The sequence below is a fragment of the Oratosquilla oratoria genome, chromosome 28 (genome assembly GCF_046742065.1).
Source record: "Oratosquilla oratoria isolate Oo_2021 chromosome 28, ASM4674206v1, whole genome shotgun sequence".
NCBI classification, from domain to species: Eukaryota; Metazoa; Arthropoda; class Malacostraca; order Stomatopoda; family Squillidae; genus Oratosquilla; species Oratosquilla oratoria.
The window spans coordinates 43,712,449-43,728,508 of NC_134804.1; the positions used below are offsets into that span (position 1 = coordinate 43,712,449).

The 16,060-nt window shown below is 40.8% G+C and overlaps 1 protein-coding gene across 1 annotated transcript in view; it reads left to right on the forward strand.

Annotated features, from left to right (window-relative positions):
- The first annotated feature begins 588 nt into the window (after positions 1 to 588).
- Positions 589 to 16,060, forward strand: part of LOC143040501 (zwei Ig domain protein zig-8-like) — a 115,387-nt gene continuing 99,915 nt past the window's right edge. The window contains exons 1-3 of the mRNA XM_076211593.1: positions 589 to 748; positions 2,150 to 2,233; positions 14,050 to 14,210. Of these exons, the coding sequence (XP_076067708.1) occupies positions 589 to 748; positions 2,150 to 2,233; positions 14,050 to 14,210 (405 nt within the window). The remainder of the gene's footprint in view (positions 749 to 2,149; positions 2,234 to 14,049; positions 14,211 to 16,060) is intronic.

Consider the following 16,060-nt stretch of genomic DNA (forward strand, 5'->3'; position numbering starts at 1 on the left):
ATAAAGAGGAGAAAGAAAATAAAGAAGAGAACGAACAAATAAGAATTAAGAAGAGGAGGAAGAAAAGAGAAAAGAGAAAGAAGAAGAGAATTAATACAAAAGAATGAAGAGGAGAACGAACAAAAGAAAGAAAAGGAGGTAGAAGAGAATGAACACAAAGGAATGAAGAGAGGGAGAAGGAAGAAAAGAAAGAAGAGGAGGATGAGGAAGAAAAGGAAGAAGAGGAGGATGTAGAGAATGAATATCAAAGAATGAAGAAGAGGAGGAGGGAGAAAAGAAAGAAGAGGAAGAAGAAGAGAATGAATACAAAAGAATAAAGAGAAAGGGGAAGGAAGAAAAGAAAGAGGAGGAGGAGAAAGAAAAGAAAGAAGAAGAGGATGTAGAGAATGCATATCAAAGAATGAGGAGGAAGAGGAGGAGGATTAATTGAATAAAAACATAAGAATAAAGAGAAAGGGGAAGGAAGAAAAGAAAGAGAAGAAAGAAAAGAAAGAGGAGGAGGAGGAGGTAGAGAATGCATATCAAAGAATGAATAAGAGGAGGAGGAGGAAGAGGAGGATTAAGTGAACAAGTATCCTACAACGAAATATGCGGAACTCGAAACTTCGGAAGAGCGAAGACTTCGACCAACGTCGAGGACTTCGACCAACGTCACCGACTTCGACCAACATCCCGAACTCACATTCCACACCCAAGAACGATTACTCGAGGGCCGTACTCTGTACCCCTCCCACAGCAGAACCTCGAGGTGTGTAGGGAAATTGTCTTTTTGCAAACGGGAAAGGACCAGAAGGCAAAAGGATTCTCAACCATGTTTGTTTTCCGTCGAGATGGACCGTAAGGTTTGTTTGCCGAATTTCTCTGAATCCAAAGTATGGCCTCGCTTGTTCTCCGTTTTCTTCGCTTTGTATCTTATTTTGTTGTATTTTACTGTGTTTGCTATTATTATTATTGTTATTATTGTTATTATTATTATTATTATTATTATTATTATTATTATCATTCTATTATTATTTTATTATTATTATTATTATTATTAATTATCATTATCATTATCATTATTACTATTATCATCATCGTCGTCATCATAATCATCATCATCATCATCATTATTATTACTATTGTTATCATTATTATTATTACTATTACTACTACTACTACTACTACTACTATTACTACTACTACTACTACTACTACTACTGCTATTATCATTGCTGGTTTTCTATTTTACTTAATTTTTCATGTTTACTTTCTTATTCTATTTTTCTTTTGTGTGTGTGTTTGTGTGTGTGTGTGTGTGTGTGTGTGTGTGTGTGTGTGTGTGTGTGTGTGTGTGTGTGTGTGTGTGTGTGTGTGTGTGTGTGTGTGTGTGTGTGTGTGTGTGTGTGTGTGTGTGTGTGTGTGTGTGTGTGATTTACACGACTCGCACCTGCCCAGACCCATGACCTTGACGAGTTAGAAGCCTGGACGGAACCCCACGAGCGTGACTCTTTCCTTATATATTACAATTAAGCAAATACAATTAGGTAAACACACACACACACACACACACACACACACATACACACACGACGGAGATATAGGGACGGGACCCCGCGAGTGTATCTCTTTTAATGTAATAATATGTGGTTAGGGTCGAGGGCTTGCCACGATGCAGTCCCGAGATCAAGATTCGCGCAGGGTTTAAAACCGTTACTGTCCCCTTTGAGCAAGGGGATAGAGCGTATGTGTAAGGTCACAGCATTGCCCCTTAGATCCGGGAAATAGCTATTAATCACAAGGTCAGCACGTGATCTAGTGTCATGGCAAATTACGTGAGTTCACACACATTAACATACACACATACATGTACATGTACATGTACATGTACATACATACACAAACAAATACACACGCAAGCAAACACATAAGTGAACGTGGTAGAGGAGGAAAGAGAAAGCGAACACACACACACACACACACACACACACACACACACACACACACACACACACACACACAGACTCACACACACACACACTCACTCACTCACACTCTCACACATACACACATACACACACAAACACACATACACACAAACAATAAAAATTTAGAAGCTACATTTTCTCTTGCTTCCACAGAAACGTATCCCGGTATAATTCAAACGCAGGGTTGGCAGACCGTTGGTTTAACGGTTATAACGGTTTCAACGGTCGCCCAGCTCAGCAGTTCCGGGCACACCAAACGACCCTGCGTTTGAAAGTATGGGGGAGAGAAAGTGGGGAGTATTTTGTCAGCAATAACCAGCGCTTCCGTCTTTGGGGACAATATCGCACCAAGGCGGTGGAGACATAGAGGTAGCAAAAAGAAAGATTTAAGGGAGGTAACTGGACGTAGGAACTCCAGTAGGATTATAAAAGTGACCCGCATTTTTTTTTTCTTTTTTTTTTTTTTTTTTTTTGAGATGGGTCTCAAGCCACAAGAATGTTGCGTGATTCTGATCCGTAGAGGTGTCACTAAAGTCCCTAAAATATCGACTATTTAAAGAAGGAATTGGGCAAGAAATGGTTTACAGCAAAGTAGTTAACGAATGGAATAGACTTATTAACCATGTAGTGAGCGCTGAAAGAATTGGTTGTTTTAAGAAAAGATTAAATAACTTTATGGATAGGAATGACAATTAGTAAGGGCCATAGAACTGCTTAGTGTAGGCCTTATGGCCTCTCGTAGTCTCCTCCATTCTTATATTCTTATATTCTTTGTACGAGGTGCAGGGAGGGAGGAGGGATACTAGTAGATAACGAAAAAGGAAATTTAATAGAAAGAAAGAAGTGGGGGAGTTCTAGTAAAGTAAACAGAAAATTGTTCTGAAAACACTGAAGAGTTGGATAGTGGTGAGGAATGGCGTTTGGCTTGAGAAGGATAAGGATGGGGAGGAAGAGAGAGAGAAATGTTGAGAAGGTTTTGTGGGAGTTGGTGCTGGTAACATGCTCGAAAAGGAGTCGTTTTTGGCGGTCCGCATGAGGCTCCGGGGGGAAAATGTCTCAAATTTTGAGAGACTACGGAATTAAAAATGGTCAGTGTTCCCTTTTTCTTTTTTCTTTTTTCTTTTTTTTTAAGGAGACTAGTTTCCGGTCATAAAAAAAAGGGGTCTGCTAGACTCCGGTCCTTGAAATAGTCTTAGAAATATCGGGCGCTCAGAACTTATGTACCCAATATTGTGTACTCGGCGTAAAGAAAAAAAAAGTAAAATAGAATGAAAAAAAGGTAAAATAAAATGGAAAAAGAAATGGACGCCCATGCGTATTGTATGGTTTGAAATATATTCGCTCCTGGTATAGTTGGGGTCCGACACAAGCGAGGAAAAAAATTCTTGTGGAAACATTCTAGTGAAATGGTTTCTGCGCCTGTAGCAACCTCCAGAAGCTTTTGAACAAGCACAGGCCACTAGACATCACTACTAGAAGACAAGGAAGACCGGATTATTCATCAATATTCGAGGATGATTGTGCGGGGTGGGGACGCTTTAAGTGGGACGAAAACACAGGCGGAGCATTCTTAGGCTTTTTCACAACTCTACAAAGAACGTTTTCAACGCCTGGTGTGAACGAGATGAACGCTAAGATGCCAAACAGATACCCAATCGCGCAAAGCTCAGATACAGGCATTATGTATTCACTCACTACTTCGGGATGCATGTAGACCTATGTGTCATATCAAGCACTTAGGGCAAAGGTGATGGGCTTGTGCTTTCCACCCCTTACTATGAGATGTTTATTGAGCTCTGTATCAAACTTGGTAAAGATCCGTTGAGATATGGCAACGTTGTATCAAAACCAACCAACCAAGTAAAAAACAAAAAATTCTTTCGCTTATATAATGCAGATACAGTACCCAAACTAGTTTTCTGTAGATTATGATAACGCTCACACTAGATTTTTTTTTTTTTTTTTTTTTTTTTTTTTTTTTTTTTTTTTTTTTTTTTTTTTTTTTTTTTTTTTTTTTTTTTTTTTTTTAAAGGATCAAGAATGATTCATGATAATGTAGCCCTAGGATTTCCAACTCCTTTTAGCCCAGCTTTTTCAAAACCCAACTTAGCAACACACTCATTTCGACATAACCCGTCCGATGATATTCAATGGGCATATTTCCATGAAGCTGAACATTACTTTATCTATTCATTTAGCAATATCACAAATGCAATGAATACAATTCATTTCTCTTTCAGATATTGAAATAACAGTTATTAATTTCCAGGACGCAATGCCTCCCTCACATTTTTTGTTTATGAAATGAAAAGAGTAAAACCAAAGTACATAAAAAAATGACGATATCTCTGATCAAGACGAATTCAGACTCAACCGGTAACTGTTTAAGTTTTCTCGCCGTAATCTCCATGAGCCTGTTAAGCTCTTGATTTAAACTAACAGGATTAAGTTTCTCCACCAAATCTCATCTTGGTAAGCCTCTTCCTCTCCTGTTCATGAGATAAGAACATAAGAATGAAGGAGACTGCGAGAGACCATATGGCCTACACTAGGCAGTTCCATGTCCATTCCCACCTGTATTTCCTATCCATAAAGTTGTCTAACCGTTTCTTAAAACAACTGACGGTAGATTCCTCTCTTCTCTTCCATATCTACACTAAAATATATGAACATAAGAATGAAGGAGACTGCAAGGGACCATAAGGCCTACACTAGGCTGTTCCATGTCCACTACCACCTATCATCCCCATCCATAAAGTTGTCTAATCGTTTCTTAAAACAACCAATAGTTTCAACGCTCACTACATGGATACTAACTGTATTACGTTCGCTAACCACTATTGGTAAACCAGTTTTTGCCTATTTCCTTCTTAAATCTAAATTTGCCCAACTTAACATTGCCTCTCCCTCACTTCCTCCGCCTTCTCTGTTGGTTACCAGTGGTATTAAGTCTCTGGTTGACTGCAGTCCAGTCTCATTATATGTCCTTGCCATCTTAACCGGACCCTCTTTAAGAAATAGCAAAGGAACAATATGCTTCTGTTTTGGAATCACTGATCTAGCTGTTCCTTATGCTCTCTCTCTCTCTCTCTCTCTCTCTCTCTCTCTCTCTCTCTCTCTCTCTCTCTCTCTCTCTCTCTCTCTCTCTCTCTCTCTCTCTCTCTCTCTCTCTCTCTCTCTCTCTCTCTCTCTCACACACACACACACACACACACACACACACACACACACACACACACACACACACACACTCTCTCTCTCTCTCTCTCTCTCTCTCTCTCTCTCTCTCTCTCTCTCTCTCTCCGGCAGACCGCCCTTTTTGAGAAACCTGGCCAATTTGGGCACTTTGACTCAGTTTGCAAGCAGACGAAAGCCACCTGCCCCTCTTGTGCCAAATATTGAAAGAATTGCTATCAGATTGCTTTGTCCCCAACCCCCGTTTTCTATGTTCCTTTTCTGAAGCCTCTTTGTCACCGAGAGATTAGGTGCCACGGGAATGAATATTAATCAACTGCGGAAGAAAAGGCAACCGATAACACGCTGTGATTCCAAAAATGAAGACAATGGAATCTCGAAATTTGGAGAAGAAAAGATCAAATGAAGTTGGACCAGAAGCTCCCTTTTTTCAACTTCGTAACTCAAAATTCTCTCCATCAGCGTCTTCTTCGTGAACCAACAAGAGACTAAGATGGACTTCGAGAGGTTCGAACCTTCATTGGAGGACAAAGAACGATCTTACAAGACCCGAATTAAAACGCTCCCATTGGTCAATAGGGATGATATATTACGTCAAATAAAATATATGTATTTATTCATATGCATATATATCTTTTTCAGTAAAACAGGATAGGCCACGCTAATGATCTATATTTGCGTTGCTTCTACTCTTCATATCAGTTTCTTATTTGTAGATTGAAAGATGATATATATGATTACCAAATGAACCCATATTAATCTATTCTATTTCTTCTTATTGTCTGTTCAAAAGAAAAGATTAATATGGCTTCATTTGGTAATGCTATTTTCTTTCTCCCACCTTCAGCTAAGAACATGATAAGGTAATAGGAGCCATCGCGAAGGTTATCAACCCCAAGTTCTTGAACAGATAATGTATACAGGAAAACCTGCCCCCAGAATTCACGAATGTAAATGTATGTATATCGACAACTGTAAAGACAAATGGTTGGTGAGTGTGGTGTAGGGAAATTCCAGGGTGGAGTAGATGAACTATTCTCTAACGTTTCGACATAGCCTTCTTCAGAGAAGACTTTGTCGAAACGTTAGAGAATAAAGTGCATCTGCTCCGTCCTGGAATTTCCTTACACTCCCTAACCATGTGTATATATATATATATATATATATATATATATATATATATATATATATATATATATATATATATATATATATATATATATATATATATATATATATATATATATATATATATATCTTGATAGCGCAATCGATAAAGTCACTGTCACTTGTTACGTGCTAGCGTAGGTTTGAGTCTTTAGCTGTACCATGTGTCAGTTTCTACATGTATGCCTCTTCGAGTTTCTCGACGTTGATGGCTTGTGATTAAAGTGAATTGTAGTATATATATACAGTATATATATATACATATATATATATATATATATATGTATACATATATATATACATACATATATTTATATATATACATATGTACATATATGTATATATATATGTATATATATATATATATTTCCTTTCCTTGTGGGAGTGCCTGTCTCTTTTACTACATTTGTTAAACGGAATTCGCAGCTACAGATAGGGAATGTGGGTAGGGGGGGGAACAATTCTCTTCTCACCTTTGACAGCTGTTTGGTAGACAGACTTCAAACCCGTACCAGGACTTCCCCACCCCTTCCCCCTTACCCCCTTACGCCTTCTCTCCCTTTCCCCTTTCCCCCTTCCCCCTACATCCCTTCCAATCCTTACCCCCTCTAACCAACAGGGACAATGTCATCCGTATGAACATATATGTTTGTCGCAACTAGCACCACAGTCGGAAGAAAAAAAATTAGTTGAATAAGCATCATTACTGAAGAGGGTTGCAGTTAGCAGTCGAAATGTATCGATTCGCTTATTCAACTCTTTCTTCCTTCCGACTGTGGTGCTAGTTGTGACTTACAAATGTGTTAGTACATTTATCACCAGTGATGTACGTTTGTGTGTATACGCGTGATATATATGTACAAATGTTATTACTTCCTGTTAGAACAATGGGCCTCACTTACGAATCCTGTTTATAAGATCTCAACAGATTTTTTTCTGATTTAATCTACACTCCAGACATACGCTCTCCACAGCTCCCTAATAAAGAGCACTAAACACTGCAGTATCTGGAAGCGAATGCACCATTACATTCATATTTATGGACATTTTTGCCCCAACGTGTGTATGCATTCGTATTCTTTAACTCGCCCCCCCCCCATCGTCCATCTCCTTACGCGTACTCTGCATCTCCCCCTTTTAGTCGGTTCCCTCTCCCCCCATCCCCGTTCACCTCCCCCCACCCCCCCATGTGTACCATCTCCTCCAACATCATCCATTCCCTGTCATCCACTGAGCCCTTGCTCCACTTAATCTCCATCCACTCCAGATCGCTCTTCATCCACCTCCATGTCGGTCTACCTCTTCGTCTCTTCCCTTCCACCTTTGCTCCACGCACATTCCAAGAACACCTCGACAATGACCTGCTAATTTTCTTCACTCCCATTTTCTTTCGACGTTTTCTAGGATGTCTGTTTAGTAAATTACCTCTCTTAGTTTGTTTCTAATCTCACGTTTAGTCGTGAGACGACCCCTGGCGTCGACAGGTATGTTAAGTGGCTATTTTTCCTCCCACACCGTACCTCCAACCTCCATCTGAATAACTAGAATGTGACTTCGCCTGCAGAAATCTAAACTTTTCTAAGAATATTTCTACAGTATGTCTAACATTCGTATAGGTTTAAAAAATTATTTCGCCATTCAGCTTTGCTATATATGACGGAAAAATAATTTTATATTTGGAGATTTGAAAAATCTAAATTTTGTAACCGAAGTCGTTTTCACTCAAACGAACTCTCGACTGTCGAAGCTGGTGAAAAGCCCGTGGAAGCCCAGTGTGATAACCTCTCTATTCTATGTTCTTATACATTAACACCCAAAGCCAGCATTTTTGGTGTTCGAACGTAAGTAAATGTCACAGGACATTATCATAGCACCTTTTTTTTTTTTTTTTTTGTTTTCTTTTTTTTTTTTTTTTTTTTTTTTTTTTTAGAAGATTCCCAGGTGACGACCATGACACAACCTCTCTTTTCGCGAAACGAGGTCCTCAACACCTCTTCATGTCACGTGCAACCTCCTCTGATTTGGATCCCAAAGTTCGTAAGACATGAGCAAGTGTAATGATGGTGTATGACCCAGGGGAGACGTGTATGCTGGCAACCGAGGACATTTCCTGGATGATGACGATGATGATGATGATGATGATGATGATGATGATGATGATGATGATGGTGGTGGTGGTGGTGGTGGTGGTGGTGGTGGTGGTGGTGGTGGTGGTGGTGGTGGTGGTGGTGATGGTGGTAGTGATGATGATGATGATGATGATGATGATGATGATGATGATGATGATGATGGTGGTGATGATGGTGGTGGTGGTGGTGGTGGTGGTGGTGGTGGTGGTGGTGGTGGTGGTGGTGATGGTGATGGTGGTAGTGATGATGATGATGATGATGATGATGATGATGACGACGGAGGAGGAGGAGGACGACGACGACGATGATGATGACGATGATGATGATAATGATACCACAGAGCATGTCAGAGCCTTAGCATCATGACCTGACCTGAGAGATAAAAAAGATAAAGAGAGATAGAGAAAGAGAGAAGGGAAGAGACTGGTGGGAAGAGCGGAAAAACGAGAGAGAGAAAAAGAGAGAAAAAACTTGGAAAGGCATGGAGAGGAAGAAAGAGATGGAGAGGAAGAAAGAGGAGAGACAATGATGATGAAAGATAAGAGAGAAAGAGAGTGAGTTCCCGAGAGAGAGAGAGAGAGAGACGGTAGAGAAAGAGAGAGGGGAGAGAGAGAGAGAATGGAGAAAAAAGAGAGAAAGGTACAAAGTGGAGAGAAAAAGAGAGGGGAGGGAGAGAGAGAGAGAAAGAGAGAGAAAGGTACAAAGTGGAGAGAAAGAGATAGTGAAGGGGAGAGAGAGAGAGAAAAGAGATGAAGAAAGAGAAAGGTACAAAATGGAGAGAAAAAGAGTGTGAGGAAAAGGAAGAGTGGCGAAACAGACAGAGAGACAGAATTTACACCCTCCTTTTTACTCGAAATTATCAACTTATTTCTTACCGACTTTCTCTCCTTCCCTCCTTCCCTCCCTCCTTCCTCCCTCCAGGTACAAAGGCAAATATGTTTCCGAATTCCAGAGAATGGACGGTTGTAAATAGTTTTATTTTATTTGGCGGCCACAGGTTCTTAGAACTGAAAGAATTTGCCGATAATCTGTTTCCTGTGACGCGAATGTTATGAAATCTTCTTCGAGGTCATTCAAGAAGGAGGACTGGAAAGGAGGGAAGAAGAGTGGAGGAAGTTCTGGAAGAAAGAGAAGGAGGACTGGAAAGGAGGGAAGAAGAGTGGAGGAAGTTCTGGAAGAAAGAGGAGAAGGAGGACTGGAAAGGAGGGAAGAAGAGTGGAGGAAGTTCTGGAAGAAAGAGAAGGAGGACTGGAAAGGAGGGAAGAAGAGTGGAGGAAGTTCTGGAAGAAAGAGAAGGTGGACTGGAAAGGAGGGAAGAAGAGTGGAGGAAGTTCTGGAAGAAAGAGAAGGAGGACTGGAAAGGAGGGAAGAAGAGTGGAGGAAGTTCTGGAAGAAAGAGAAGGAGGACTGGAAAGGAGGGAAGAAGAGTGGAGGAAGTTCTGGAAGAAAGAGAAGGAGGACTGGAAAGGAGGAAAGGAGAGTGGAGGAAGTTCTGGAAGAGAGAGAAGGTGGACTGGAAAGGAGGGAAGAAGAGTGGAGGAAGTTCTGGAAGAAAGAGAAGGTGGACTGGAAAGGAGGGAAGAGTGGAGGGAATTCTGGAAGAAAGAGAGGGAGGACTGGAAAGGAGGGAAGAAGAGTGGAGGGAGTTCTGGAAGAAAGAGAAGGAGGAGGACTGGAAAGGAGGGACGAAGAGTGGAAGAGAGGAGGAGGTTCTGGAAGAAAGAAGAGAGGAGACGTAGGAAGAATTGTAAAAAGGAGAAACTGGTGAATATTTTTAACCAAAACTACGAGTCGAGGAAGCTTTAAGATTGCATGTGACATTCAAGATGTATACTGGATCAGTGTGTATCATCGTTTCTCAAACTTTTTACCTTTGCGTAACCTTTAAAATAAATTGCATGTCTCAAGGAACCCCTGCGCAAAAAAGAAAAAAACACATATACCATATCTTTCTCATTTTATTTTCGTCGTAATAATAGGTTAGATAGGATGATGTCTAAATTTACATTATTACAATAACCTTCCGCAGAACCCTGGTTGAGAAACACTGATGTAAAATGATGAAACGGACCAAACAACTTTAAATCTGGTTTAAGGAGACACCCACATAGTCTCTAATGAGGCTTTGCGTTTTTCCCCCAAGCGTGGGGGTCGCCAACCCACCACTTATAGGTGACTTTGCAATCCATAACCAAATGAGCTCGAAGAAGGAGAATGCCGGGTCCAGCTTCTCTCCTCCACAGGGTAAACTCGTGCAGAATGCAGAATGCCTAGAATTGTTGAAATACTAATATTCACAACCACTTACCATTCCCCCCACCCTCTTCATCCTCGTCTTCCTGAATGCATTATGCTTATAGTTTCTGAAATAGTAATACTCACAGTCCATCACCTCCTCTTCCTCCTCCTCCTTCTCCTCCTCCTCCTTTCATCCTCGTCTTCCTGAATGCATTATGCTTATAGTTTCTGAAATAGTAATACCCACAGTCTATCACCTCCTCTTCCTCCTCCTCTTCCTCCTCCTCCTTCTCCTCCTCCTTTCAAGACGCCCTCCTTAAATCGTCCATCTTGGCCTTCTTTCTCATTTAATCCACGTAATTGCCTTTATTATTCTCACTACTCATTTCCACCTCCCTTCTTCTCTACTAATTTATGCCTCGTCCCTCCTCATCTTCCTCCTCCTCTCCTCCTCCTCCTCCTCCTCCTCTCTCTCTCTTTCTTCTCCCTTTGTCACTTCCCATGCTTCATAATGCGTTCCATATTCCCTCGCCGGTAACCAGCGCTTCTATAATTGGGGACAACACGGCGTCCCAGAGGTGGAGTCTTGAGAAGTGATGGCAAAGAAGAATTTCCAAAAGACGTCAAGAAGAAAAAGAAAGATCGTAGAAGTTCAAAGTGACCAGCGATCTTTTCTTTCCAACAAAAATCAATCTCCGGTCATAAAAGAGTTTCTGGGTGACGCTGGTCCGTGGAGGTGTCAACAAAGTTCCCTCCTAAAATGTTAACTGCGTAAAACTCTTGTTGTCAATTAATGCACGTATTGGTAAATGTGTGATTCACCATGGTCTTGGATCACGTGTTGGACTCGTGATCGACAGCTATTTCCCTCCCGGATGAGAGCTCAGAGCTCATATATGACCGATCTATGGGTAATGATATGACCTAACGTGCGCGCACACACCCAACTCCCCGCCCACGAGAGTTAGAGTAACGACTCGCAGCACAGCGATACTGAAATTATTTCAGCCCTGGGCGGGATTCGAACCCGGACCACCGTAGTGGGGGCCGGGAACTCTACCAACTGCGTTATCGAGTCGTGTGTGTGGGTGTTGGTGTGTGGGTGCTGATGCATGTGTGTTGGTGAATATGTATTTCTGTACGTGTTGGTGTGTCAGAGGGAGAGAGAGAGAGGGAGAGAAAGAGAGAGCTAGAGAGGGAGGGAATGGGGGAGGAAGGAAGGGGAGAGAGTGAGGGAGAAAAAGAGGTAGAGAGGGAAGGAAGGAGGAAAGGAGGAGAGGGAGGGAGGGAGAAAAGGTCACCTGATATTAAACTATCTCCAAAATAATTTATTACAAAGAGGGGAGACCTTTTGTCCGAGGGTAGACCTTTTGTCCATAACTAGGTCGGCTGCTAAGAATAAATACTTAAATAAAGAAATTAATGAATAAGCGAACCAGGCATTCGCAGGAATTGCACTATGTTGCTTAGGCGTTTATCTAAATGAATCTTAAATTTTCGAACTGTACGGCATTTCATTGCGTCTACAGAAAGTTTATTCCATTCATTGACTACACGGTTAGCAAAGATGTCTCTACCCACTTCAAATCAAATTTACGTCCTGACAGCTTGATACCGTTACTTCTTGTCCGATTCCTATTCAGTGTGCAAATGTCATCACTTTTTATCTTGCCAATTCCGTTTAAAACCTTGAAGACATGTATCAAGTTATCCCTGAATCAATGCTCAGTTTTATTTTTTTTTATTTATTTTTTTTTTTTTTCCTCTGGCTGCTTCCCTTTGAAATCATTCCCAGAAGAAGATCTTCTTCAACAAGACCCCACCCCACCCCCCGACACCACGAAGTACAGTCATGGACGTCCAAAAATCTCTCCAGTCTGAATATAAATGTCGCTTTTGAGGAGGCCGAGCTGTGCACTGTGATACCACTTGAAAAGAGTCGGTATTACCCACATAGGTTCCCATAATATTAGAACAAAAGAATGGAGGAGACTCCAAATAACCATAAGGCTTATACTAGGCAGTTCCATGTCCCTTACCACTTGTGATCCATATCCTTAAAGTTATCTAATATTCTCTTACAACAGCCTATTGTTTCACCGCTCATTACATGGTTACTAAGTCTATTCCATTCGTTAACTACCCTGTTGGAAAATTAATTATTGCCTATTTTCCTTCTTAAACCTAAATTTGCCCAGTTGAAATCCATTACTACGATTCCTGCCCTGCTGTCTTAATATGATAACCTTGCCTTCACCCTTGTTAAAAACCTTGGTCCATTTGAATACCTCTATTAGATCAACCCGCACTCTTCGTCTTTCCAGAGAGTGCAAATTAAGGGTCCAAAGCCTGTCATTGTACGATAAATTTCTGAGCCCATTATCTTGCTCACTTTCCTCTATATAAACTTTATCTAGTGAATCTATACCCATTCTATAGGACGGAGATCAAAACTGTACCGCATAGTCAAGGATGGGTTTGTCATCAGATAGTGTCCTGATTACCTCTCTAAAAAGGGAAAATAAAAATTAAGAAATTACGCCTTCCCTGTGGTTTTATTTCGGTTAAAGTCGCTAAATTATTTTTGTGTTTTGCAGGGGTCAAACGTCATTTATTGATTAGATTTCCTTAATGATTCATCTGTTAATTAAAACTTGAGAGAAATGTTACTTTCACCCAAAATTTAGTGCTATCTATTTGTTGATTTAATTTTCATTCATTTAATTAGTTATCTAATTATTCATTTATCCGTCCACTTATTTATTCATTGGGGAGCCGATGTGAAAGTGCTGATGATGAAAATTAAAGTAACTGCCATGAAAGTGTACCTGGAACAACCAAGGCGTCTATTCTTTGGGAAAATATCAAACCAAAGGTGTTATCACACATTTGGTAAAAAATAAAGATGAAAAATAAAAACAAAAATAAATAAATAAATGAATAAACGATTTTTTTTCTCTCCAATGACGAAAATATGCTGAAGTCGAATTTTTAAAAAATCCTAACCCCTATGTCTAAACATATATCTTCAAATTGGTGGACATTTTACCTAAATCCCTATGTCGACGACCTAAATGCTTATGTCTAGACATAACCTTCGACATAGCGTTATGTCAAGACATAAGCATTTATGTCGCCAACATAGGGATTTAGGTAAAATCTCCGCCATTTTGAAGATTCATGTCTAGATCTAGGGGTTAGGATCTTTTATATATTCGTCCCCTGGTCTGTAGGGCTGACACAAAAGACCTTAAACCATCGATTGCATGGATCTTATGCAGTAAGTACCTCATCCGGGGTTGATTAGATTGATAGTCATATGATTGACAACTTCTTCTCCTCCTCTTCCACAGGTTTCTCACACAGCAAGAAACTGGAATCGTCCTCGCAGCTGTGGTGGTCTGAACGAGAAGTTCTCCTTCCCCGCTTTGAGGACACCCCATCCAACGTAACCACCTTCGTCGGGGACTCTGCCTTCCTGCCCTGCACCGTTGGCCATCTCGGTGACCGATCTGTGAGTACCTAGTTCCTCTGCACTTCCTCCGCTTCGCGTTCGTGAGTGGGTGTCACACTTTCGTGCCAGTAAGAAGAACCATTTTCACTAAGCACGTTGTCACTGAACGAAATAGGCGTCCAGTCGAGGTGGTTGGGTGTAATAATGTTGGAAGTTTTAGAATGCACTTGGATAAACACTATTTTGTTATTATTTCGTTCAATATCGTTATGGACCGAAATGCATCCTGTCACTTTCATTTATACGTAATCACCACTGTAGCTTATCACCAACATAGAAGTCTGTGGACACTCGTTCATCGGAAACTGAAGTGGACAGTTACTCACGACATTTTTGGTTTAGATTTAGATTTAGGTTAGCTTAATTTAGATTAACTTAGGTAAGGTTAGGTGAAGTTAGCAGTAGAAAAAATATTTCACGAAATAAAAAGAAAAAGAAAACTAAATAAATGAACACGTTGGGCAACTGTCCGCTGAATAACTGTCCTCGACCCCCAGTTAAAGTGACTCTTCATAAATGATAACATCAACGTCCGCCTATTTATACAGTGTTGAAGTATTCATGCTTCCTCCCAACAGAACACGAATGACAGGAAATAGTTAAGTTTCATTTATCTTTTACATACACACATGAAGCTCCGTGAGAGAGGAAACATTGCATGTCAACATCGCTTTGAGACACTCGGACATTTGTTCACATCTTGAGGTCCCCCCAACGAGAGGTCAGTTGTCCGGGTATGTGGTCGACGTGCCAGAACTCGAGGTAATGAACCCCAAGTGCAGTTGCAGATTGCATAGAATTCAGTCAACATGCACTGGTGGCGTAATCAAAAGCATGCTGGGCTTCCATTCGCTTAGGTTTGAGTTCGAATCCCGCACTTCTCTCCGATTCCCAGCAGTGACGGTCTGTTACCTGCCCCAATAGTTTGAGCTCTTAATAGGACAAAGGTGATGGTTTAAACCACAACTACCCAGCGCCTCCTGGCGTAGGCTCCTCACTACTTTACATTCTACGAGACAGGGTGAGATCTGTAAAATGATAATAGTAATAATGATAATTTGACGTTAACCAGAATAAAATTATCTAAGTTGAATGTGGTGGGTCGTGGTGATAGGGTATGGAAAGACTAAAAACACACATGGAATCGTGTCAACATGAACGGTGTTGTTGTGGGCTACAGCCTTTGAATCTATAGAACAGGAATTATCAACCTAATCATTCCTATCACTATCCTTATCACTATCATTCCTTAGTGGATGGGGTTGCTAGAAAATTCCCTAAGTGAGGTCACAAATCGAAATATAGTGGAATTTAGTGGACGTGTTATGATTAAATCCAATTATGAATTAGTCTTCTCCAAGAGGCTAAAGAAGAACAGCAGTGCATAAGAATGAGATATATGCAGGAAAAGGTTGAGATCCCCTGCTCTAGAACACCACATATGTTTTGCATTTCCTTGTAGATGAAGAGAAAAGGTGTGGATTCTGTGTCAGGAGGCGCTGAGTGCCTGCGGCCGAAGCCTTCACGTTTGCCCTAGTATACACTACGAGGACTATTGCGGTTTGTAACTACCAGTCACTGCTGGGAATCGGAAAGAAGTATGGGACTCGAACTCACAACTAAGCTGATGCGAGACCAGCACATTTACGAGGAAGCCACGAGTGCAACAGAAGAGATATGTACAAACTCAGTCGAATGGTCTACCACTGAGATCAGAACCATTGCAGTGGGTTCTGAACGCAAATGCGATAAGGACAATAAGTATATGTATACCTCCCGTGTTATATATTCTTCTTGAGTAGATAAAACATCAAGACATGCGTTCGGTGGAGCAGAAAGCGAAAGTCAAG